Source organism: Epinephelus fuscoguttatus, linkage group LG15, assembly GCF_011397635.1.
Source record: "Epinephelus fuscoguttatus linkage group LG15, E.fuscoguttatus.final_Chr_v1".
NCBI lineage: Eukaryota > Metazoa > Chordata > Actinopteri > Perciformes > Serranidae > Epinephelus > Epinephelus fuscoguttatus.
Window position 1 is genome coordinate 24712419 of NC_064766.1, and position 27729 is coordinate 24740147.

A 27729-nucleotide genomic window follows, 5' to 3' on the forward strand; every position below is an offset into this window, starting at 1 on the left:
GTCAGGCTATGGGAAATGTCATATTGTAGTCGTGCAGGTTATGATGTGAGCGTCTCTTCAGCTTAAGGGAGCCTAATTTGTTTTGCAGGTTCTGCTGCAAGAGGGCCTGAGTTCATTCTAGATTAATTCAAGATATTTCATCTTTCCGTGGCGCCATTTGGGAACAATGTCTCATCAACTAGTGGCAGTCAGACTGCAGTATGCATTAGAGAGTATACAACACTGAAAAGTATAAACTTACAAGTGAGATCTCATTAAAAAAGATGGTGTAACAACATTTTAATTTTAGTTCTAAAATGCTTCAACCAATGCCAGGACGCTGACATAAGTACATGGTTAGGTTTGGGCAACAAAAAACATCATGGTTTGGCTCTACGTTTATACAGGAAGCGAACGCCAGACTCCTGGGTGAAAGACCGAGGTTTGTTGATTACGTGCTAGGTATATTCCTGAATCTGCTGTTGGTGTTCCAAGATGCTTCAACCAATGCCAGGACATTCGCATGAGTACATGGTTAGGTTTAGAAAAACATCATGATTTGGCTCTACGTTTTTACAGGAAGCAAACACCAGACTCCTGGGTGACAGTCCCAAGGTTTGTTGGACCCATTCGGCACCCCTCCTTCCTACCATATAGGGACTTTCCAGCTCCTTTTATTACATCGTCACTGGCGACTGATGCCGCCCGTCTGTGTATCATACTGCAGCATCCGTCAAAAGCCTTGAGAGTTGTCTGACCAAGAAACAGTGAAGAAAATGTGGTGTAACCTGCAGGACACGTAGCTACATCCACAAGAGAAAGAAACGAGGTGCACAATATTATTTCATAAATTTAGATTAGCCTTCTTTCAACAAGTGAGATAGTAACATTCAGGTAATTATAACAATAATAACTTGAATTTATATAGCGCCTTTCAAGCTACCCAATGCCACTTTACAGAGTAAGTAAACAAAAGTAAATGAATAAATAAAATAGAAATAGAATGAAAACAGGAACAGAATTGATAATAGCAATGATTGCAGGAGATGAGTGAGCTATAGGGCAAAAGTCCTGCTGAAGAGGTGGGTTTTTGGCGGTGCACTTCTTGGAGGCCTAGTTGAGATTGATGAAACATAGAGAACACAGGGTGTTTAGTAGCACAGCACACTGTATTTTGTATCTATGTTCATTACGTTGAAATATAGAAATGTACTTTGTGTAGTTTCACAAGGTCTTTTACTGACTGCTGGGTTTGTTACTGAGTATATGATGCTATTTTTCCTGCCTTTTCTGGGAAGCAGAAACCTAGCATCAGACAGCAGTGTCAAGCAGCAGAGTCAGATAAACAAGAGGTTTATAGTGAATTGGTTTCCTTAATCTCGGTGTACAGAGAGACAGACAAACACACAGCAGTACAGCAAGGCACTGAGGATTTCGCTGATCCCTGACCCTGATGGCTGTAAAACCACAGTCACCCAAACGAAGAGCACAATACTCATCTGAGAAATCATTAAATCAATTGCTCATCAGTTCCTCAAATTATGATGTCAATTTTAGTCCTCAGTATTTTTCGCGAAGCAGCAGCTGGCCTCCCCACATCCCCACGGGACAAGATCGATACACGTCTAAAAACAAACATCATAACACTCAGCAGCCCTGACCTCCATTTGAAATAGCTGAACTGTGCTTGCAGACACTGCCTTGTATTGACTTCCTAGCAGTGAAAAGTACAGTATCCTTGTCAGCAGGGTGACAAGTGTGAAAATGATGAGAGCCATTGAGTTAACGACACACACTGACGTCCACCTGATTTCTCACAAGAGCAGCCGTGTCAATTTTCCACAAACAAATCCAATCAGTAGGGTTCCAGGTCAGGGCCTTCTCAGGGCTGCTTCAATTCACAGATTGGCAAGGGATTGATTTAGAGAGGCCTTGAAGACAAACATCCTCAGAGAAAAAAGGAAAGATGCGTTATTACAGAGTCATTATATTTCATTTTAGCCCATTAATAATTGCTTCTTGAGGCATGTTCATGAAAATTACATGTTTGTGAGCTTCTTGTTTGAAGCTTTCTTCTCTTCACCTACAGTATGCTGATTATAAAGCTGTTAACATCTAGAGACTTGAAATAATCCTGGAACATCGAATGTCATGAGAGAACATCGATGTGGCCTGTAATGATCAGAGCTGCTCAGACAAAGGCCACGGTGTCACTACCACATGTCATGGATGTCATGGATGGATAGCCCCCCCTCCAAGGAGCCTCGGCCTTCTTTTTTTCATCTGGACGAAGGATTACTGTAATGCTCTTGCTCAGCGAAGGTGCAGCAGGGAGGACTGTAAGCCCCATATGGTCCAAAAGTCCTGTGGCAGATCTGTTGTACGTGTGCTGGAATCCTCACGATAGAGGCAGTTACACATGGCAGGTGACGCACTGTAATCCCACTTTGACTCAGATATCAGAGAGAAGGACAGAGAGCTCAGTGGAGCTTTTGAGTGTCCAGTTATTCAATTTCCTGCTGTGAACAGAAGCAGAAAAGGAACAGCTCAAGTGCTTAATGTTGACCACTCAAATATGTTTCAGCATTTCTGCAAACTACGGATGCCAGTCATTTGTTTCACATCATATCAATGTTTCTACAGTGATGTTGTTCTGATTACACATTTATGACCTGAGTTTCTTATTGGTTTGTGGAGGGGATGGTTCATTGTGTGACACAAAGGTGAGTCAGCTGCCAAGCTGCAGACCCAACATATTCTCAATCTGACCTCATCACATATCGATTTTGGTCAGTCGTTTTGGTCATGAGATTTCCATGTCAATATATGACGTGCAAGGTACCTTGGGTGTGTTGGTTGTTGACGTTCTGGGACGCTATGTCAACTTCTGCCTGTTACATGCATTGTCTACTTTCAAAATACAATTCCGTTTCCACAGGAAATGTGCAGTATGCATACAGTCGCTTTCAAAATAAACACACTGCGTCAGTACAACAATGCAAATTTACATTTCTTTCTTTCAACAAACACACGTGGTTGGGTTTTGGGAAAAAGAACAGGGTTTGGCTTTATAATCATATGGGAAGAGAACACTGGCCTCCCGGGTGAAAGTTGGAGGTTGTTGGAACCATCCACCACCACTCCCACCCACCCTACTCAGGCTTAACTTTCATTGTTGTCCCCCCTGACGGCGCCAAGTGCCATTACGCAATAACTGCAACCAGCCGCGTATCATGCTGAAATACAAGTGTAGCTTTATTTGTTGATGTCTGATACTGGAAGTCAATAAGCAAGTGCTGGTTTTCGATGACTTTGGAGTGAGACCTGGTTGGCAAACCACTGTTCGAGACCAGCAAACAGCTGGTTGTTTTTTAGGCACACATTAGTGGCTTTTTCCAGCCATGATAGTGAAACCAAAACTGGATGTTTTTTAGCAACACATCCACAGCATTGCTAATTGAGATTGTGAGTCCAAACCCAGTGCTTTTTAGCGCACAATTAGCAGCATTTTCAGCTGTGATTATGGAACCAAAACTGGCTGTTTCTTAGCAAGACATCCACGGCATTTCCAGTCATTGTGCAACCAACACCGGTTGGTTTTCAGTGCAATATTGCAGCATTTCACACTGTGAATGTGCCATAAAAAAAAAACGTAAGACTTACAACCCCCGGCCATGGTCAGTGGAAGTAAGTCTCTGGCACGCCTGCTCTGTTGGGCCAGTGATGCAGAAGCAGCGCCAATCAAGTTCATACCATGGAAAAAGAGCTTTTTTTGCTTCACAGCACTGTTGAAATGTAAAGTTTTAAAATATCAGCCACATAATTACGTAAAAATGTCCATGGTTTGCAGAAACGTACAATGCCGACTTTTTTTTTTTTTTTTCGTGATTGGGTCAATCTACAACTGGTTTCCAACCTGGGAGTCAGAACCCACAGAGGGGTGCTAAAGAACATCTAAGGGATCCCCATATAATTAAAGTGATAGAAAAGATACTGTTATTTGTGACTCCTATTTCATTTGTAATTCCTTTTATGAGCCATATTTTTGTGGCGAGGGGTCACACATAGATATAACTTGATTCTAAAGCTGCTATTATCTTTTTTTGTTATTATTATTTACAGTGGATTACATGACTATTTGTAGTGACACATCCCAACTCTGCAGTTCCTCTCAGCTCTGAGCGTTGTAGTGTCTTTCAGTCCATTGTTTTGATTTCTAGACCCAGAACTTTATTGTTTATGGCTCTTCTAACTCTCACTCTGATAATATCATTTTTGGCTACAGCAGGCGATTGTTTTTCAGATTAAAGCTCTACCAACTGGTGAACACAGTAGAGCATTCAGCAGCTAAAGTGCCACATATATCCCTCAGGATATAGGGCTAAAAGGAGTGAATCACCATATTTACTAAAGAGAAGATAACATGTGAGTGTGAGACCGGAAGTGAGCTACCCGGCCACCTCTGTAAGTTTCCAGTGTGCTTGCTCAATTACCCCCACAATGCGGAAGACAGGCCTTTTTTCCCTTTTTTCGGAAGTAGGAAAGGCACAGATATAAAGAATGAAATTAATGATGGCCCAGGGTCCATGTATTGTGCATGCTTGTTCATTCTTGCACTCACTGGGACTCTTAAACAGAACAGAGCCATTGTTCCAGTCATTTGTAACACCTGTGCTTTTCTGACTATTAAAGGTCAAAATATCTGCCGTGGAAAAGGTCTATTAGGTTAATTTCATACCACAGAAACTGCTCTTTTTTATTTTCATGTGCCACACATCCGTGCTCAGAACCCATCAGCTATCATCTGACAACAACGCAGCCGAAATGACTGGCGCACGGAAGAGGAAGTCTTGCCCAGGCATGCGCTTTGTACACCAGAACCCCTGAAATGTCAACCCTTGCCTCCAGAGGCTTTATCATCGTCATAATGATAGCTGATGGGTCCCGAGATTGTGCGCGAGACGTGCAATTAGACATGAGTGAAATCATAACTGGATAATCCATCAACAGGTGTGATAGAATGAAATTGTGTTTCTATATTTCATTATAAAGCATATATTTCCCTTTCTGATAGTCAGTTTGAAAGAACGTGTGTGTGTATGATGTGTTTCAATGAGTCAGTGGGTGTGATTTAAAACAAAACAGTCTTGAAAGTATTCATTTATGCAGGCGAATAAAATACAGAACCCATTGGAATTACAAAGAGTACAGCCAAGGTAGTAAATTCAATTTTAAAACTTCACTAACTAATTTAAATGATCTGGCCTGAGATATAAAACAATGTCACATCTTGTTATATAAACTCTGAGGGTTTTATCAGGTTCATAGTTTCATCGTGCCACCTCAAAAGACAGTGCCACATGAAAACTCAAGATAAGACAGGAGAAAAAGATGACATTTGACTGTGACATTATTGTCAGATTTAAATGCACAGAGTAGGGAGGAGGAGGAGGAGGAGGAGGTCATGAGGTAAATCCCTGGAATAGCAAATGTAATTTTTTCCCTTTTTGATCTCCTGGCAGCAGTTTCTGGTTTCCCAAAGAGCTGCAGTGAAAAAAAAGTCAACTCTGCACCAAACATCTGGACATACAATTCAGTTGAAACAGTTTGTCAGCCATTTCCCAGAAGATTGATATTTTTTGGGCTGTCAGTCCATTTCAGTTTGACTTTATGTTTTTGACCTTCTGATTTTTCCTACAGACGGTCGTCTAATCCCTGACCAGCACAGGGCGAGCCCTTTAGTTATCACTGCTGCAGCTGTGCTTGTTGTTCAATATACCAATAGGGGAAAAGGTGTTTCTTTCTGGTTTTGTAATTCAGGTCACATCACAGCTCTCGGTCCAGCAAGCAAACAGACAAAGGTGGAGCACCTTTGGTTGTGAATTTCAAGAGCTTGTCTGTTTAATAGTTGGGAACAACACTGTGGGTGGAATATTTATGACATGCACTTCAGTCCATTTGCTGCAGTCGGTAAATACCTGTGATAAGAATTCAAATCGTGATGGTTGGTGACGACATCCTGGCTGACCAGCTGCACCTCCTTTTGTTCTTATACCAAAGGAATTATTGGCCCCATAATAGCCCTTGTTTATACAAACTAATGCATATAATCTAAAGACCATTTTACACTGCATGTTCAAGACAGGACTATCACGCCATCATGGCACCTCACCGTGCTGTATACGAGGTACAACTGTGAAATGGGGGGACAGAGTGGCGTTGCCTTTAATCCATCTCGGGAGGTGGTAACAATGCCGAGACAGTGTTCGTTTAAACCGGACAGTCTGCCAGGTGGGATCACAGGTGGCACAGGTGTTTGATGATGTGTTATGTATGCGACCCACTGCAGGAGATTTAAAACGTAACTGTTAGCAACCAGCAGCTGACTCAAAGACAAAGAACAGCAGCCGTAAATGTCGGCAAATTTGGAAAACAACAGGGTCCGGGAGCTCCTTACTGTCCAAGCAGAGGATGAGATCAGCTGCCATATAACAGAGAGGATAAATGATTCTTAAGCCCCGTTTCCATCGAGCAGTACTGTTCATTTTGGTATGGTTTGGTACACGTTTTTTCCATTTTCCACTGTGAAAAGATGGAACTGTTCTGTACCATCCCCATTTTTGGTCCCCCCTCTGTTGGGGTACCTAGCACACAGATCTGGTACTAAAAGGTGGAGCTGTGAACACTGCAGTCTGTTGATTGGTCAGTAGACGACGGTCACTCTGCTCAGGGCTGAGTTGTGGCTGGTTTAGAAGCTTACGTGGAGATTCTTATCACTGTAACTATAAATTGAAAGAATGTTTTGCTGCCTCTCACAGCAGCTGGAGTCGGAGAAAAAATAACTTAAGTCACTGAGCCGACTGCCGGTGACTTTTAAGGACTTTTAAGTGAGTGCTGGACGGAGCAGTGAGTGTCAACATTCCTGCCCACATTTAAGTGTTTGTAGTGGAAATGCTAGGGTCTAGGTACCATGTCTGAAGGGTCACTTTTGGTTCCAAAGGTACCATACCAAAAGTGTTTGGTGGAAACGGGGCTTGAGTGGCATGTTAATGCTATTGCTGTGGTTTAAAAAGCACTGCCAACACACATGTCATCATAGCAGTGCCTGACACTGATGTGTTACATGTCACACCCTTCATGCCTGTTTTGAAGCCCTGATGCAGCGTGTAATCACACCCTGGAGCAGTATGATGCCGCCGTCATATGGCTCTATGTGAAAATGCAAAGGAGGCATAAAGAAGGAATCTCGTAGTAAAGCACAGTGACTAAAGAATGCATTAGAATGGTAGCAACAGTAATATTTTCATCCACAATTCCTGTTTTTAGCTCTGTGTAAAAGAAAAAGAAAAAAAGAAAAAATTGCAAAAGGTGCGGTCGAGCAGCAGCAATGTTTTAGGTCAAAACATTCATTGGTATTGAAACACAATTCCTCAGCATGCCTTCAGGACAGCAAAGATTAAGTTCACTGAGATTGTGAAAAAAGGCATGCTAAGGTGAAGAGGGAAATATAAAACTCATGAATAGAGAGCTGGTTTTGTGGTAATGATGATGGTTTTCTTGGCCTCATTGAATTACAGGGAAGAAAATGATTTTTCAGGAAAGCTTTACTCAACCTGAAAAAGAAAGGCCTGATTACAAGATCAGTGGGGGTGATGCAATTCACCGTGTGCCTTTGTGCTGCTTAGTTCAGGGTCAGCTGCTGACCATCACGCCTGCAGCAGCAGGACAGTCATGTGGTTGGATACCTCGCTCTTTCTATGAATGGCAGAAGTTGTAGCACTCATAGCTGTTGCACTCAAGGTATAAAGAAATCTTATGTAACGTGAATACTCAGAGAGGTTGAACGAATAGATTCCTTGTCAAAGCCATGGTAACACGACAGAGAACATTTTATCCAGCTGGATATTTAATTTGATTGACATAAAAGGCCTTTTGCAGCAGCTCTGTAGCAGCTTCACTGCTGAGAGGCTCCACTTCAAGGAATGAGAAGGCGGACATCACTCTCATGTCTGTATGTAATGCTGTGTTTGCATAACCAAATACTGACAAATACAGAGGAGAAATGCTGAACACTGGAGGGGGACAGGCTTGGCCTTGTCACTCTCTGCAAACAGATCGACAGTATATGCTCCTGGAAGATGCATTCCCTCCTCAGGGCAGAAACTGCAACATCTTGCAGACACAGCACCTCTAAAAGTCACTTTGTTTGAGTAAATACTTTATCTTTAGGTTTTGTGAGATCCGTGCCAGACTGTTTCTTCTTCTCATTTCCTAGCTTCATATTTAGTGTGCACGCATGAGTGTGGTATCCATCTTCTCATTAAACTCCTGGCAAGAAAGCAAATACTGGTCGCCATAATCCACAAATTGCCAAGCTGTCCTTTAAAGCAAGACTATTTTACTTTTATAAGATGAAATAACACATTCTCTCTCTTACAAATTGAAAATTGAATTCATAATCCACAAATAAACCACTGCTCAGTTCAAGAAACTCAAAGGTTTTCCTCCTACAGCCTTATTTGTTCTGATAGCTTACAGTGGCTGATGCTAGCTAATGTTAGCAAACTTAATATCGCTGTGTAGTTGAGGTTACATGACATTACTGGGTCAGTTCACGACTTTTTACAACTTATTTTACTTATGTGTTTGTATTCACTATCATCCTGGAACTATTGTGGCTACATTTCAGCAAGTTAGCCTTGCTTAAAATTCCCCATGAAATAAAAATCAGTTTCCCCAGTTTTAATCCTCTACGTCCCTGTGTTAACTGTTCAGTTATCTCAACTTGTTCTCATTGCGAAAGTTGACGAATACCAGCACTTGGGCAGCCATCCTTTCATGTCTGCTTGATACAAAGCGCCTGAAGGCATCAAGGGAAACGTGAAGAGTCAGAGTAGGGTGGGTGGTTGAGGTGGTGGATGGGTCCTACAGTCACTGTCTTTCACCCCAGGAGGCCGTTATTTGCTTCCTGTATGAATGTAAAGTCATACCCTGGTATTTTTTTCTAAACCCAACCATGTACGTTTGTTGTTGAAGGGAAAAAAAAACATTTATTATGCATTTATTTTGAAAGACACTGTATGCAAACTGTACATATATATATACTGTATTTTGAAAAGACACAATGCAGGTAACAGGCAGAAGTTGATAAGGCGTCCCAGAACGTCAACAACAGATGCACCAAGGCCACCTAGCACATCATATGTCGACGTAGAAATTCCAAAACCAAGTGGTGTTAGGTCGGAGTGAGAATGTGTTGGATATCTCTTGTTCTGTATCAGAGTATTTGCACATTAAAATTCCTGTCTCCTCCCTTTTTGTGAAGTTGTTTCAAATGTTTGATGACTCATCCTGCACCCAGATGTTTACAAAAGTTAAGGCTCATTTCCAAAACAGCTGAGATCTACTTCATTCATCTCTTTTCTTCCTCCTCCTGATCTATCCGTGAGGGAGGTGTGTGTGGACCCAACAGTCGCTGAAAAACTCTAAGCCCACTGACTTTTTAGCAGTTGAATCAAATGCAAATGATTTCATTTAAATCCCTCTCCTAACTGTACCCCGCTCAAATGTTTCAAGTAGGTAGGCTGTAGCTGTGGTTAGAGCAGCTGTGTGACCCACCCACTAGCCACATGGCTCGCCCACCATGTCTACAGGTTGTACCACAATACCTACGCTCCTTGGTCAAGAAGCAAAAGTGCTGAGAAAAGCTAAGTTAGCATTTAGCTAGCTATGAAGTGTTAGGTCAAAGGGGAGGCAGTTAAGGTTCAAGTAATGGTGGGGTTACGGATCATTTGGCCTCATTCATTCACTACAATGTCATGTAGCAGCAGGTTCAGGGTTCAGATTGGTGGGTTTCTCTTGTACTAGTGATGGGTGCAGTCTGTAGGGGCGTGTCATGTAGGCTCCACATGGAATATGTCTGCAGCTGTGCCCTACATGTGTGAAATATTCTGTTTCACTGGGAAATACATCACAGTGCAGAAGCTAAAGATGCTCTAACTTCCATTTCATGGGGACTCTAAGTTGAATTCTCTTTTCAAGGGTATGTTAACAAAAATATTCTTGCCCAGTCCAGACTTTGCTTGGATGAACATGAATCTGTGACCATTTGGACACTAGTCTTCATCTATATATTTTAGCTGAAAGAGTTCCTTGCCTCCCCTCCAGCTCAGCTTATGTCAGGCAGCTGAGGACACTCATGTTGTGATCTCAGGCTGCAGTCCAAACCTAATGTGGCTTTATATCTTGTAAAAGTGTGACAGCAGCACTGAGTCATTTTGTAGCAGTAAAAAAAATATTCTGTGGCTGCAGTGCAGTGAAATATTTAATCCTGCGCCTCTACAAGCAGAAAATCACTGCTGCTGCTGCTGCTGAATCCAATTTCATACATACTAGTTCAATATTGGGGAAATCAATGTTTTCTGTGAGTTAGGTTACTCAATTATTAGTCTCGCTCACCAGACCTTTCTCAAGAAAAGAAAGGTCTGGCTGGGCCGACTCTCACTTTAAGATTGGAGAAAAAAATGCCCCGGCTGCTTGTATCAAAGAGCCGGTTCAAAGACTCGGCTCGTTCGCAAACATCACATCACTAGGAAACAGGTTTTGGTGTAACACACCACAAAAATATCACCTACAGGACGTGAACCATGGCAGAAAAATGGCTACATCCCCGCAAGATCAAACACCACAAAAGTTAGTAAAGGGCGTGTTGAAAACTGCAACCGGAGGTGGTAGGGCGGGACTTCAACGGGTGGCTCGTTCCGCCCAATGAGAGGCTGATCTTGGCAGTGAACTTCCACCCACTCAGACTACTCAATTATAGATAGATGGTCCAAAATTGGGTTAGTGACTTGCAAACGTGTCAAGTGTGTAAAAAAACACACTTTATCTTTAAGTACAGCAAATTTCCAGAATAGCTTTGATTTTGAAGTGCCATTTTCTGCTGTAGAGTGAGCTGACATGGCCAGACGCAAGCGTTAGGCTGAATATATTTAACTTTGTGGACCTTGAATTAATGACTAAGGACAAATCTGGACCTCGTGGCTCAACCAGTTGGGAACCACTGCAATAATATCACACACACTTTTGTGTCCTGGTGACACAGTTTTGCATCTTTCAAAACTGTGTCAATAGTCACACACTGGCTGAAAATTTTGATTACACACTTTTTAAAGAGTCAAACACTGGGCCTCACTCAAAGACCAATCTCAAGAAGAAAGCCACCAACTCAGTTTTCAGAAATAATCTGACGTTCACCAGTGTTTTCTTATTTGGGATCTGAGAATCTACACACTCAAGAGCACACATACACACATTTGAGTGCTGACATGTTTGTGCAAAATATTTGTTTATTGTATTTTCTTCAATTCCACATCTGTGGGATGTAAATTACAATAATATTTTGCTTTTTTGTAATATTGTTTTGTATAACTGCTCATTCTAACGTGATGAAAACACAGCAATGCTTATTTTTAGGTAAAACATACTCACTATATTATATTCTATTTCTGCCAATATATCCCACTGAATCCTACGCACTGGACCTTTAACTACTCCACTCTGCTTCTACTCTGTATTAATTATGCTGACCCTCCTCCTACCTTCGTTTTGAGCACACAGATATGAAAATGATCTCAACCTTCTCATTTGATCTCTTAGTAAAAAAAAAAAAAAGCTAATAAGTGTATTTCCCAAAAAACTATTCTTTGAAGTGCAGCCTCTCAGCAGTGAAGCTGCTAAAGAGCTGTTGCTGTTGAGTGGTTAGAAGCACCGTGGGTAGCTCTGCAGCATTAATGTGTCACCATTTGCCTTTCTGTGTGAGTGAAAGTGTGAATGTGAATGTGCCTGATTAATTAGAATTAGAATTAGAATTAGAATTAGAATTACATTAAAAAATATATTTTTAACCAAAAGGCCTTTTACATAAATTCAAAAATGTGGATAAAATGTTCTCTGACATGTAACCATGGCTCTGACATCTATTCCTACAACCTCTCAAGTAATGGCCAGATTCTTTAGTGCAACACCTTCTGCCACTCGTAGAAAGAGCGAGGTATTCAACCGACTGACTCTCCTGCTGCTGCAGGCTTGATGGTCTGCAATTGACCCTGAACTAAGCACAAAAGCACCCCACTGCTATTGTAATCAGGCTTTTCTTTTTCAAACCTTTTCGGAAAAATCATTTTCTTCCCTGTAATTCAACTGCACTAAGAAAAGCATCATAACCTGCTCTCTACTTATGAATTTCTCCAGCAGACTCTGTGGGTGAGGACCCGCTCCCAGTGTAGATATAAACTGCTCAATGTAACGATTCTTATTTTCAGGTGATTATACACTAATGAAAACATACTTATTGTATTATATTATAATTCTGCCAATATATCCCCCTAAATCCTACGCAGTGGAACTTCAAAATACGAACATTTCAATTTGCATTAATTATGTTAAATGGCAACCCTACCATCCAATGATTAGTGACTGATCACACTATTTATAAGCCTAAATTAGGCCTATTAGCCCGATCTCGCTCTAAAGTCATTGAAATCTGACAATAGGAAACCAATGAAAAAAGGTGTCTTTTAACATCGGTGTGATACGTGGCAATGGCACTCGTGGCATCAGGAGGAAACGCAGCGGGACAAGGACGAAAGTTAATGCGGCAAAAGTCCGACTGGGGCAGGAGAGAGGGGTGGTGATTGGGTCCAATAAACACTGACTCTCACCCAAGAGAGTGGTGTTGGCATCCCGTAAGATTCTACAGCCGAACCCTGTTCTGTTTTTTACTAAACCTACTCTGAAATCGGCGAAATCCAGCACTTGGGCAGTGACTTGTGGTGTCAGAAACCAACGAAAAAGGTGTTCTCTAATGTTGGCATGATTCGTGGCCAGTTGCTGTTATAGTTTAACGATGCCCAGTGGCATCAGGGGGAGTCGCGGTGAGACAAGGACGAAAGTTAAGGCGGCTAAAGTCCGAATGGGGTGGGTGGGAGTGGTGCTGGATGGGTCCAACAAACACCGACTTTCACCCAAAAGAGAGCTGTGTTCGCGTCCCGTAAGATTCTAAAGCTAAACCCTGTTGTTTTTTCCAAAATCTAACCACTTCCTGTTCTTGCCTAAACCCAACCATGTGCGTTTGTTGTTGAAGAGGGAAAAAAAACGTCTTTGCAGTGTTCTACCAACGAAGGGCATTTATTTTTGAAAGAGACGTTCAATTTCTTGCAAAAACAAAGTGTATTTTGGAAGAAGAGAACTTGACATGTGAACGTGGAAAGTCCATGACCAAATGTTAATATATAATATATATAATAATAATTTGAATTTTCACCGTCTTAATTAGTAATTGTGCTTTGGCAACACATAAGAAATGTCATGCCAATAAAAATAAAGCTTATTGAATTGAACTGACAAGGCCAAGTCTGTCTTCCTCCAGTGGTCAGCGTCTCTCTTCTGTATTTAGAAATATTTTTTTTTTGACCTCAGACTTGAGATTGAACCTTTTCTTGACTTCATCTGTCGTGCACCCTTCTGCGGGTACAGCATTGATTGAACAAGTAATAGCATCCCATGCATTTTCTTTTGTTATTTCATATCCAATTTTGACTTTACTAACTGTGGCAGTACTTTCGGTGCTCACTTCCTGTAGAAGTTTGATTTTTGTGCATGCGTGTGTGCGTGCGTGCGTGCATGCGTGCGTGTGTGTGTGTTTGGAGTCCGGTTCTCCACCCTCTTTAGATTTTCATTTTGGCATTTTTTACTTAATCCTCTCAACTTTGATTTTTAATATCTGTGTCCACACAGCCCTGGAATCTTATGTCCTTTCATGGGAGTACTGGGTAGTCATCGAAATCCGACACTTGGGCAAGGACTTGCAGCATAAGGAACCAATGAAAAATAGTCCTTTAACGTCAGCATGATAGACAGCTGGTTATAGTCTAACGGCTCTCGGCAGCGTCAGGGGGAAATGCAGCGGGACAAGAACAAAAATTAAGGCAGCAAACAGTCCGAGTGGGACAGGCAGGAGGGGTGGTGGATGTGTCCAACAAACACCAACTTTCACCCGAGAGAGCGGAATTTGCATCCTGTAAGAGTCTAAAGCCAAACCCTGATCTTTTTTCCTAAACCTAACCACGTGTTTTTGTAGCCTAAACCCAACCATGTGTGTTATTGATGGAAAAAAATGTCAATTTGCAGTGTTGTACAGACATAGTGTGTTTATTTTGAAAGAGACTGTATGTAAATGTTAAATTTCCTGTGATAATGGAAGAGTATTTTGAAAGAAGACAATACATGTAACAGGAAGAACTTGACACGGCATCCCAGAACGTCAACAACCAACGCACCCAGGGTACCTTGCACGGTGTATGTGGACGTGGTCCATGACCAAACATCGATATGTGACGAAGTCGGAGTGAGAATGTGTTGCATAAATATGACGCACACTTTTCCCAGGAAATTGCTCAAGAACAACTTTAGGAAAAAATGTAGGAAGATATTGGTGAATGAGGCCAATTGATCATTCTCTATGTGACTGTGAGAGACGGGAGATGGATGCTCTCTGTTGCACATTTCAGAGATAATAAAAGGAGATATGGCGAGATGAGGTGGAGCCCAGGCAGTGAGTGCATGGAGAGACTCAGTGGCTTCAGCCGCGCACTTGCCAAGTCGAACCAGATTACACTTTGAACAAGGAGAAAATCTTGTCACCCCAGCTCAAGAGACGGAGTAAAGAACTCTCTGAAATCTCTCCCTCTCTCTTCTGTCGCTGGCTTCCTCCTCCTGCTGCACCTCCATTTCAACATCTTCCCACACATCTTCCCACAAATGACATCTGCTGCCTCTCTCCACTGGCTGAGAAGCAAACAGTGTTGGATGAGTGCTTCCTTTTTTTATTCTCTTTTGAAAACTTGCAGTGAATGTCACCACGTCGGTGCAGCGAAAATGAATATCCGAACATTAGGACTCCTCAGAGCAGCCCATTTAAATGCAAATGACTCTCCTCTGTTTTTAATGTTTATGAATGCAGTACAAGCTCTCTATGATAAATGCGAGAGTGATACAGAGCTCTGAATGGCTTGATTTACATTTCACAAGTAACAGAAGAGGAGAAATGAGAGACAGATTTAGGGGAAAAATAATTTGCTTTGATGCTTTCCTCTCTTTGTCTTCACTGCCTTGTTTGAGAGCCGGTATCTTATGGTAAATGGGCCGCGTTTATACAGTGCTTTCTAGTCTTAGCAGCCACTCAAACTGCTTAACACAAGCACCATTTTGTATCTCGTCCAAGGACATTTGACATGGAGATTGCAAGGGCCAGGGGTTGAACCACCAACCCTCCAACTGATGGATGACCACTCTAGCTCCCAAGTCACAGCTGTTCCATTAAAGACTGCTGGTTTGAAATGTGGCTTACTGAGTTTTTACCCCAATGCAAACCACAGATTTGTTACATCTGCATGTTATTATGCAATGAATACATTGCAACTTTAGGCAGTTGTTCATTTGGTCAGGTTTAGGCACAAAAAACCACTTGGTTACAGTGAGACAAAAGATCATATTTTGGCTTACAATTCCCAGTTTTGGGGGCACAATCCCTGCTGGAAAACATTAACTTTTCCTGGCACTATCACTAGTGGAAAAAAAGCGACAGGTTGCTACAAAATGCCTATGTTTGGTGCCTCAAAAGTCCCACAGTGATAGAAACTAACAAGCTAATTGAGGCAGCAGTAGACTAGCAGCTCCCGTTTTTAACTGGTGCAAAATATACACAGTGGTGACTTTACAGGTACAAAACAAACCAAAAAAATGATCATACAAGGACAAAACAAGAAAATAGGGTGACATATAGAGCTTGACTTGGTATAAATGTAAAGAAAACATAGCAAACCAATTAAGGATAATTATTAAGAAAGAAATAATAGAGATTATAATAATACATGTACATGTTGACAAATAAGTGATGAATATGTGATGAAAAGGGAGTGTTGAAAAAATGAATTTAAATAAATAAACTAGTCCATACCCATTAGTAGCTTTGTCACCTTCTACCTCTGCCAATCCTCAATGCCTCTGTGCAGTTTCACATAGATTGACCACGTCAGTGAGTAGAAAAACTTGGGACAGACAGAATGACTGACTGACAGAATGACACACTGACAGTTTCCATGATTATGTACAGCATACCATACCATGACTTACCATACCAAAAATTAGAAAAAAAACATTGGGCCACAGGGGGAGCCACAGCGATCATTTTTAAGCATTTTTCTGTTGTTATAGCGCCACCCAGTTGCCAATTAGAGTTAAATTTCTCCAGTCACCTTGAGGCGTCCTGTTCTACATATCTACCAAGTTTAGTAAAAATCGATATGGCGGTTAGGCCTAGATAAGAAATTAGCTCTCTAGCGCCCCCATTTTGTTTGATGGGGTCAGTAATGGAGGGGTCCCCTCAGATTATGTGTGATCATATGTCTACAAAGTTGCGTGGTGATCGGTGAAACCCTTGAGATGTTATACACCTTTATGTGATGAGCCACGCCCTCCACAACATTCATTGCCTTTGTTCACCGAGTTCCATGCAGATCGGTCAAACTTCCTAAGAAGAGATCAATTTTAAGTATTATTCAAAAAATTCAAAATGGCGGAGAATCTGTAGAACCGGATGGTATGGGTCCTTAGGTAAATTTGTTCCTCATGAGGAGAGGCATCTCTGTGCAAAGTTTCATGTCTCTACGACATAGGGGGGATGAGATATGCCCATTCAAAGTTTGCAATTGCAATCAGTTGCTATAGCGCCCCCCTTTGGCCAATTGATGTAATATTGCTTCATTCGCATCCTCCCATGACCCTCTACCACTGTGCCAAATTTCACATGGATTGACCAAGTCAGTGAGGAGAAAAACGTGGAACAGACACACCCACACACAGACAGAGTTTTTGTCATTATATAGTAAGATAGTAAGATATAGTAAGATATTCAGCTGCTGTAGTATGAGGTCTGGGGGCATCTGGCAGGTGATGTTGAGGGCTGGCTGCTCTATAGTTGAGGTATGTGTAGGTGTGTGTAGATGAGGGCATCAGTGTCACCGGCAGTAGGAGAAGGTAGTTACCAGGGTAAGAGTGTGTATGTATATGTCATAAGGATATTTTATCTGTTATGTTTGTCTAAAATGTTTGAAGGGGGGGCAAAGCCAGGAAAACACAACTTCAATGTAACTCGTGATGACTAATTGATATAAAAATGCTCATTCAGGGGTTCCTTTAAATGTGCAATTTGGGGCCATTTATTTCTTTGCTCCATGAATGCTTTGAGTGCAGATGGACACTAAATGACCAATGACCTAACATTTTTTTATTCAGCCTGTCTCTGCAGGGAAGCTGAGATTCAGTTTTCAAAGTAGCCACTTCTAAAAACTGAGGCAGAACAAAGTAGTTCTCAAGCAGTGATTTCACAAAGTGCTTCTCGCTTTTCTAACATTAACGTCCACATCCCCTGTCTGTCTTTTTGTCCCCCTGCTTTTCCTTGGTGTGTGTGTGTGTGTGTGTGTGTGTGTGTGTGTGTGTTCCCGCTTCCTCTCCTTCAGTTTGATGTCAGGTCTGGCTGCCTTGGATGCCAAGTGCTCTAGCCGCCTGGGCATCATGACCATCTCCTACTACCTCTGGACCACCTTTGTTGCCGTGGTCGTGGGCATCGTCATGGTGTACATCATCCACCCGGGCGGAGCTGCTCAGAAGGAGGACTCTGAGGACAGCAAGAAGCCGATGACCAGCTCTGCTGACGCTCTGCTGGATCTCATCCGGTAAGCGATTGTCACATATTTTCTTTGACATGTTAGCTCAGAGGAAACTGTCACCATCCTTGTAGGAACGTTTAAATATAATTTCAAACTGGGGTGCCATGGAGTGGCTTGTCTGATTATGTGTTGGAGATGTAAAAAACACTTAAATAAATTAACTAATTGACCATCTTTATTATTTTTTCCATCTCTCCAACTGTGGTCCACCATGAGGGCCTTTAAAGTTCCATGTAACACACCACCTACTACTCACAAGATGCATAAATATGAGATAAACAAAGTCAGACATGGAGTTCAGTGTCAGATTTTCCTCCTTACTGGTAATTGCTTCTCTCTGCACATCTAACAGGTGGGACCTAGAGGTACCTCTGTGGGATAGCAGTTGATAACGAAGTTGAGGAACTATATTATTGACTCAGCTTACTTCTTGAAATATTGATCTCTGCACAGACGCTCTAACTGGCTTATTTATGCACATGTTTTAGAACTTTTCTCCTATTATTTTACTTCTTAATGATGCGTTCAGTTTAGTTAAGTTTAGTTTATTTGCACATATATGAATAGAAAATACAGAAAAAAAAATTTAAAGTTCAAACATGCCATACAAATAGCTTATGAAGATACCGCCCCTATTTAATAACAGCAATCACACATTAAAAGAAAAACATAAAAGCAAAGACTGCACAACTAAACAAAAGTTCCAGACTAAGACGTATTGCAAAATTGCTAAAGATGTGCAATTTACAACAAAAAACAACAAACAAATTACAATTGAATCAATGAAGTGTTGAGTCTTTGCAAATCAGAGTCCTTTTCAGATGTTTTCCGAATAACAATTATGTAGATGTTGATTGCAGAGATGGAGGAAGGTTGATCCAAAGAGATGCTCTCCTGTATTTCAATGAACACTGATTCAGACAAGCCAGACAATATGACGGTGTCTTGTGGAATCTTTTTTTCCTAAACCTAACCACGTGCTTTTGTTGCCTGCACCCAACCATATGCATTAGTTGTTGGAGGGAAAAAAAAGTCACTTTGCGGTATTGTACTTACATAGTGCTTTTATTTTTAAAGAGACAGTATGTAAACGTTAAATTTCCTGTGAAAATGGAAGTGTATTTTGAAAGAAGACAATGCATGTAACAGGCAGAACATCCAAGAACGTCAATAACCAACACATGTCGTATCAGGACCAAACATTAATATGTGACGAGGTCGGAGTGAGAATGTGTTCCAAATACAAGGCAACATCCACTGGTCCTGGGGCAAATGATTGTCAATAGAATGGAAAGGCTCAGAGTCATCAAACTTTGGTCAGAATTTCAACAAACTGGCACAAGATCATTTTCATAAAAAAGAAAAAATCGATAAAAACATAAACACGTATCGACTATCAGCACAAATGAAAGCAGACTAAAAAGGTATTTTAAGCCCTGAGAGTAAACAGTATTTTCTGCTCTGTATGTTTTTCTGAGAGATTGTGTGAAAGAGGGCACTGTGCAAATGTCAGCATGTTCATTACAGATGCTGCACACACCACACGTTCATTTAAAGCTATTTTATGTAAATGTCTCCCTCTGCGTGCCGTTTCACGAGGACTGAAGTCGAGGAAGTGCTTGAGGTCAGAGCACAAAGCCTGGAGCCTCGTGTGCCAGTGGGTTATTGTGCTAAGCTAATTAGCGCTGCTGAAGGATGGAGCGGGTGTGTTTGAGGTGAACCTGGGTCAGCCGTGCAGTGAGAAACATGACGGTGAGCCTCTGAGAGCCACTGTGTCAGTGTGACAGTCGGTCAGTGGGATAAAGACGACGGCCTGTAACGCAGAGAGCAGCTGAGCTGCGACTTCACCACCATAATATTTAAATTTATCATGATATTTGACCACAAAATGCACAATGAGCTACAAACAGTGTGTTTTAATTTGAAAGATAATTCATGTTGTCATTTAATTCTTGTAATTCTTTTTATCCTTTGTTGATTTTGCTATTGTCTTTGACATGCTTGAGAATTTTGAGAACAAAATTAAATCATTGTGAGAATAACTGTTTTTTGAATGAGTCACTCTGAATCTGAATGTAAAAAGAGGGAGCAATAAACTGGCCAAGTCCATGAAATCCAACTATGTACTGTACTGTACACTCATGTGGCAGAGGTGAAGCTCTGTCGTTCACGGTTCTCAGTGCGTGTGTGTGTGTGTGTGTGTGTGTGTGTTTTACAGAGCACAGCTGTGCTTTGGATTTATCCGGCAAAGCTTCTTTACAGCCTTCATCTATCGTGCAGGCATACTATATCGGTGCACTCACAAATGGGCCCGCACTGGGCCTGCACTCGTGTGTGTGTTTGTGTGTGTGATGATAATGCATAATAAGCACAGTATGCATGAATGTGTGCATATTTCGTTGTATTAAAGGCACTGGAGTCAAGTGCTTCATTAGCCTGCTTTGCTCTGTCTCGGACACACGATACGCTACTGAGTGGCTAAGTGGTCAAATCCACAGCGAGCTGCACCATATTGTCCCAGTATATCTTCGCCATATGTCTTTCAAGTAAATGCACGAGCTGCAAAACACAATATGCCTTTAATCTCTCTGCGTCTGAAATGTGCTGTCTGAGTTTCGATTGTGATCCGAGCTCTGTGTTGATGTGGGATTGACACCCAGCGCTAATGCAACACAGATTCTGTTGTGATTGACAGACACTCTCCTGAGCATAAAGAATGAGCATGATGTATTGTATTCAGGGGCGTGCATTTAAAAGGCAGCAGCCTTCACCACAAACAAAACACCCCATAGAAAGATGGAGACAATGTCGCTGCTGATTCAATGTATATTTTGTACATTTTTTGTTAATTTATTCTTGTTGTCAAAGATTCTCACCAAAGTGCTAATTATTATTTAGAATGAATTAATCTAACACTGAAAGGCAAATATTAAAAATCTGTGTTTTTGTGTCACTGCTAGTGTTATTGGCCCTTATCTATCAAACTAACGTAGAAACCAGTGCAGATCTGAGGGCAGAAATCATCGTACGATCAGGTCCACATGTGATTCACTATAACTCGCAGCATTCACAGACAAACGCTTGTCTTCATCTGGACACATTTTCCCCACAAATACAACATGTTAATGTTATTAGCACAAGCCTATGGCATTTTACATTGTATAAATTAGCCTAGCAGCTAGTGGACTTTTCCTCTACTCCAGGTGTCTAAACCAGGGACAACAGCAACATTTAACAAAGGTAAAGGTGCAAAATTCAGCTCCATTATAGTTCACAAGGTTCACTGACAAAACAACTGTCTTATACTAAACATGTTTTCCAAACAAATGTAACATGCTAACATTATTAGCCCAAGTTAGGGTGACCATATTTTGATTTCCAAAAAAGAGGACACTCACCCCGGCCACGAGATAGCCTACTTAAATGATACTCGCAGTTTACTCAAAGATGCCTTACAATTTTAATATATTTAAAGTTTATATGTATGGATAGAAAATTCAGTTATATTACAAAATAATATCTCTCAAAGACAGAAATTTAGATAGGCTTCTCAGAGGTTACTCAACTTGCTTTTATTACCCCTAAAATAATAATCTTTTTACAAGTTTCAATTGTACAAAAATAAATATAAATGTAAAATCTCTGGAATGAAATAATGATAGAAATAATGTCTCTTCTGTATTAGAAAAATCAACTTGTAAAGTTGTCTTACTGGACAAATAAATAAATAAATAATATGAAATAATGGTCTAAATAATACCTCTTCTGTATTAGAAAATCCAACTTTGAGCTCCCCGGCACCTTTATTAGACACAGAATCATATGTGCCAGCTTTGCACTCGGTGCACTCAGCCTCCCATATATCCCGACCAGGTCGGGACGGTAAGTTGGGAATTTTTTCTGCAGTTCATCTGTGAAGCTGCACTTGTGCTTTGGCATCTTGGAAGAATAAGAAGAATAAGAATAAGAATAATGCTGCACCGCCGGTGTCTGCTGTTTCCTCGTTGTGAGTGTTGGCGATCCGCCGATAAGGCAGCCCTTCGGGGATTACGCACACACACACACACACACACACACACACACGGAAAACCGGACATTATCATCAATTTATAAACACCCCCCGGACGCCCCGGACAGGACGTGAAAAGTGGACATGTCCGGGCAAAAGAGGACGTTTGGTCAGCCTAGAGCCTATGGCATTTTACACGGTGTAAATTAGCCTAGCGATGAGTGGAGATTTCCTCTGCTCATCACCCTGGACAGATCTCCAGACTATCTCAGGGCTGACACATAGAGACAGATGTAGAATGCAGAAGAGAGAATTTGATTCCTTTGCTGGCATTGATCCTACCCAAAACTGGAATCAATCACTCAGAGCACTTGTGCACCATCAATTTATGTCCCCTAAAGGTGCTTAGTTTTGCTACCGACGAGCTCGGACTGTTATTCCAAGTGTCTGACTGCAGAGTTAGACCTTTTTCTTAAAGAGGAAGATCCTTTTTGTTGAACCAGAAACAGCTCCACAATCGCTATTGCCACACCAACCAGACTCTATTTTGATAACCAGTAATTTTAGCGTGCACAGAGGCAGCATATTTTCACATCTAACTGGGTGAGTTAAGGGTTTATTTCAGCCAAATTAGAAGTGGTGATTGTTGGAACACTGGAAAGATGAATCAAGACAGTTCAAAATGAAGAGTGTTTTACAAAGATAAAATTGTTATTTTATAAAATTGTTTATACCCGTTTGTTTTACTGTATTATTATATTGGTCTTTGTTTTCATTGCAAAACACTTTTTAATTTTTTTAAAAATATACAGTACATTAAGGGTTTGCTTTCAGGGCTGTGAATAATCTGCAGCAAATACTATATCGACTGGGAGTACTTCAACATTTCTATCTCAAGGGACTTCCTGGTTAAATAAAGGCTTAATTGACAGATATTAAGTTCTTTATTGTTGGTGAACTAGTGTCCTTCCCAAAGACACTTTAACATGTTGCCTTGAGCCATAGCAGCCTACAAGCAGCAAGAGACGTTCATTCTATTTGTGTCCATCTAATTATCATTCCAGTGTAATAAACATACACCTGTGGTGGCCTGGCCCTTTTTCTCTGCCACGTGACAGCACTACAGTGCTCTGTAGCAATGCAATGTAAACGAAGGTCCAATTTAATCATCTGAAAAGAGCGAAAGCACACATAAAAATCATTGGAGTATGTGATTTAAATGGGATGACAGTGATTACAGTATATCTCCGCCCATCCATACATTATTCATACAGTGCAGGGTCACAGGGAGGCTGAACCATATCACTCACATTGTGCAGGAGTTGATGGAGTACACCCAGCACATGTCACAATCACATGTCACAATTATACTATATTGTATAATTAGGCCAATTAGCATGTCTTTGGACTGTGGGAGGAACCTGCAGGAAAGTCACACATGCACATGGATATCCTGCAAACTAGGTTCTCGATTTTTTATCTCAGCACTGGTTTTTAGGCATCCATTCTCTTTCCACTCCACATATCCATAGTTCCTCTTTTTATTCACTTTGCCCACATCTCTTTGCTCCACCTGCTCCTCCATCTTCAGGTTTCACTCCTTCCTGCTCCTTTGTCACTGAGCACCTGAGTCCTCTAAGCCGCAGTTACCCCTTGCAGGCAGAGCACTCGATATGTTTTTGCTCGGCTGAAATATCACAACAAAAGTGGGCTTTACAGGACAGTTATTTAAGTGTATTTCCTTCCTACTATCTGAGTAGCTTACAGCGAAAATAATGAAAATTGTTAAGAACTTCCTGTGCCGGGATCAATGCAGAAAAACATGCAGACTGACGGCACAAACCATTGGGGACATGGGGAGCATTATTGAGCTGGCTCCTGGTGAAAGCTGCCATCCCTCAGTAATTTCCACATATTGATTTAATGCCAGTAACATACGAGTTGTACAGAAGAGAATCAATACGTGTTTTAATTTTCAGGGGTAGAGGAGATACAGATTAAGTGATATTGCTAATAATGTTTCGCAGAGTACTTTGTGGTCACGGACATTTCATGAATAAAAACCACGCCAATAGAGTTAAAGGTTGCAATTGGTTTATTACACAAAATGGATGATGGGCATGAGGGGATGAAGGGACAAGGAAGGAAGGAAGGTGAGGGGAATGATGGGAGAAATTAGGGTCGCTGATAAGGTGTGCTTAAATACTTTAAGTGCAGAAATGGATGAGATTGAGGTGTGGTCTTTGTCCCCAAACGTAGTTATAAAACTTCATATTGCATGGTTTCATGATGGCATTAATAATTCTGCTTCAAAACATATTTCTTTACATTCAACAATTGTTTCCTTGCATGTGTTTCTGTGATATTTTACCTAAAGAATACTTATATATAGATAGATAGATAGATATAGATATATAGATATATTTATATCTGCCATCCACTAAACATTTCTCATCATTCTCTCCCCCAGCAACATGTTTCCAGCCAACCTGGTTCAAGCTACTTTTCAACAGGTAAGCAAAAATGCTGAAGGCAAAGACACACTAAAAATAAAATCGGAAAAAAGATGTTCAAAGTGCAAACTGTCACAGCTGGCATGTGGGCCAAGAGAGATTGGACCCACATACAGACAGATGAGGAGGCAACAGGACAAGTCAGTGGTTTATTGGACAAACCAGAATATGGATGAGGCATAAGGCATCAATGGTCCAAGTGAGGCAGTAGATGCTGCAGACGGGTAACAAGCAGCAGTCCAGTCACCAGAAGAAACCAGAAATACAATAGATTTGTATGGCTGATACATATTACATCAATGTTTTGAAAGTGATGTAGCTTAGATTACATGTACGAGCTGACTTAGTCATTGGGATGGTGGATAACATGACCCCTTGGTGAGACCACTGCCAAGCTGCAAACCACTGTTCGAAACCAACAATCAACAAAAACGGGTGCTTTTTAGCTTGATATCAGCAGCACTTCCAGCTGTGATTGTGCCACCAAATCCAGGTATTTTTAGGTATTCCGTGTAGGTGAAACAAAGAAATATAAATTTCCAACACATCAGCTACATAATAATTGACAAATGTTACGTATGCATGGCTTGCAGACTTGTACAATGCCAATATTTATTCCGGCAACTCGGTTGCAAGCAGACAGGTAACGTGTAGCAGTCAGCTAACAGGAAACCCACATTGCAATCAATGATGATTTGACAAAGGAACAAAGGAATTGGACAGGTACTTGTGGAGACTGGCTGAAGAGGGAATGAGACGCAGGTGAGGAGTTGAGTAGGAGAGACAAGGCAGAGCTGTTTAGGGAAGTAGGAACAGGTTTAGAAGAATGAGATACTGTAGTAGCGTGCTCAAGGACCGTCTTGATCATATGGCACTCATGCATGGAGCAGGAACAGATGCGTTTCAATTAAGTTAAAAAGCCTTTGTGAGCAGATTTCTCAGGAGTCGGCTGATGAGGAAAGGAAGCAAAGTCTAAGGGATGAAAAAAATGGAGGGGCCCGGAGAATAGAAAGAAGGGACAGAGCAGTAAACAAACTTTGACACAAACAGCACCAATAGTTTAAAAGGTTAAAGGGAAAAAACTACATATTGTTCCTCTTACCTGTAGAGCTGTTTATCAGTCTAGATTGTTTTGGTGTGAGTTGCAGAGTGTTGGAGATATCAGCTGTAGAGACGTCTGCCTTGTCTCTAATATAATGGAACTAGATGTTTGTATTAGGATCGACTTTAAAATCCTAGTGATTACTTTTACTTTTTAATTTTTACCATTAATACGGTTAGCAGGTGTAGTTTGGTGGAAAGAAAATAGTTCCTACATGAAACTGCTCACAACAAGGTCTGTGGATTATCTTGAGTAACCAGGTCATGATTTCTGGAAAGAGACACATTTTGGCACTTTGAGCACCACAAGCTGAGTGCCATCTAGTTCCATTATATTGGAGAGAAGGCAGACACCTCTACAGCTGATATCTCCAACACTCAGCAACTCACACCAAAACTATCTAGATTGGTAAATAGCACTACACGTAAGAGGAAAAAGATGTATTTTTTAATTAGGGGTGAACTGCCCCCTTAAAGCAAAGACTGCAAACAGCTAGCAACAAATTACTTCTCTAAAGAATGAACATGTTCTTGTTTGTTTAAACTGTACAAAAAAAAAAAAAAACTGGGCCAGCTGTTTTCCATTTCCAGTCATATGTAGACATGTGGTCTAAAACTTTGCACCTAACTGTCGGCAAAGACAGCGAGTAAGTGCATTTACCAAAACTGTTCCTTTAATGGTCACTGTTGAGCATGGATGAATTACTGAATGGGCCTAATAGATACAGTCCCAGGGGCCCAAAATCTCAGGGGACCCCTGGCTTTTGATTGCAAAATGTCACCAAAATAACATGTACTGACCGGGAAGAGACTCAAAATGACCACAGAGAGACAAATAACAACCAAAGGAGACAAGAGATTACCTCGGAGAGACACAAAACAGGGAAAGACTGCAAAATGTCTATGTGTCTTGCTCCTCCTGTAGGAGAGGTGGTTGGGACCTTTGCATATCTGTGCAATATTTCTTGTTTTCTCTTTCACCAAGCAATTATTTGTTTCAGATAAACAGTAAAAATAAACATTAGCACATAGGGGGAGAAAGAGCAATCACCTTTATCAGAAAATACCATAGAAACGGAGATTATAAAATAACAGTGTCTACTGCAGTTACTGTCATTTCACCACTGTAATGTGCCTAATTAAATGTTAACACCTCTGATATGAGCTCACGCTTATGCCATTATAATGTGCGAATCTGCTGCTTTAAATATCCATGTTTTTATCATCCTTGTGCTGACGTTGGGGCCTGTGCTCTGTTTTGATTTCAAGTATCGAACCCAGAGAGTCCCAGAGCTCATCCCCAAACCGACGGTGGCTCAGCTCTTGGATGAGACCACCACTCGCAGGGTCTACATCTACGGCATCCAGGATGACAACGGCACAGACGTTCAGAATTTCTCCCTGGATCTCACGCCGCCTCCTGACGTGATCATGAAAACATCCCCTGGTACCAGCGAAGGCATGAATGTGCTGGGGATTGTAATTTTCTCCGCCACCATGGGTAAGTGGTTGGCATGGATACTGCACACCACTTTGAGTAACATACACAATAAATATGTAAATAAACGGCATAATAGAAGTCTTGGCACCAGCAGTATATATTTGCATAATTTAGTTTATATTGTGTTGTGCTCTCACGAGGAAGGCAGAGAACAAGTAAAATGACAACACTCATCACTCTTCACTTTTGAGTGCTTCGTTGCATGTGTTTGATTGATACATTCATCCATTCGTGAATGCAACATGTTTGTTTTTTAATCCAGGGATAATGTTAGGAAGGATGGGACCCAATGGAAGCGCTTTGGTCAACTTCTGCCAGAGTTTGAATGAGGCCGTTCTGAAGATTGTCGCCATTGTCATCTGGTAAGAGTTGTATATTGGAAGTAAACAGCACCAAAATAAAGTAATAAAAGAAGTCGTTTTGGCCCAAACATTCTGGGGACTCCCTAAGAAGAACTGCCCCGAGAAATATATACCCTCAAGGGGGTTTTTTCCATTTGCATACTCACCACCAGTAGGAAAACTGAAGTGATATAAGCCTATATCTACTTCATTTAGGCCCCGATCACACATAAAGCGTTTATTTTTTCCACATTAATTAGTATCTAGTTCCTAAAATACTGAGGCAGAGGGTACTTGCTGTAGCTCCGGTTGAGAGTGAGAGGCTGTCAGCAAATAGTTTGTTCGGCACAGGGAAACAGAGATCTGTGTGGGTACATGAGACCCTAAAAAAGAGGGTGGATCATGGGGAGTACCACCAGTTGGTCCAGGAGCTTCACCTCCATGATGGCTGTTTGCAGGCACATTTTAGAGAAAACTCAGGGGCAGTTTGACAACC

The 27729-nt window shown here is 41.3% G+C and overlaps 1 protein-coding gene across 1 annotated transcript in view; it reads left to right on the top strand.

Annotated features, from left to right (window-relative positions):
• Nucleotides 1-27729, top strand: part of slc1a7a (solute carrier family 1 member 7a) — a 71555-nt gene that overhangs the window by 24872 nt on the left and 18954 nt on the right. The window contains exons 3-6 of the mRNA XM_049598166.1: nucleotides 17559-17774; nucleotides 24248-24290; nucleotides 26661-26892; nucleotides 27155-27254. Coding sequence (XP_049454123.1) covers nucleotides 17559-17774; nucleotides 24248-24290; nucleotides 26661-26892; nucleotides 27155-27254 — 591 coding nt within the window. The remainder of the gene's footprint in view (nucleotides 1-17558; nucleotides 17775-24247; nucleotides 24291-26660; nucleotides 26893-27154; nucleotides 27255-27729) is intronic.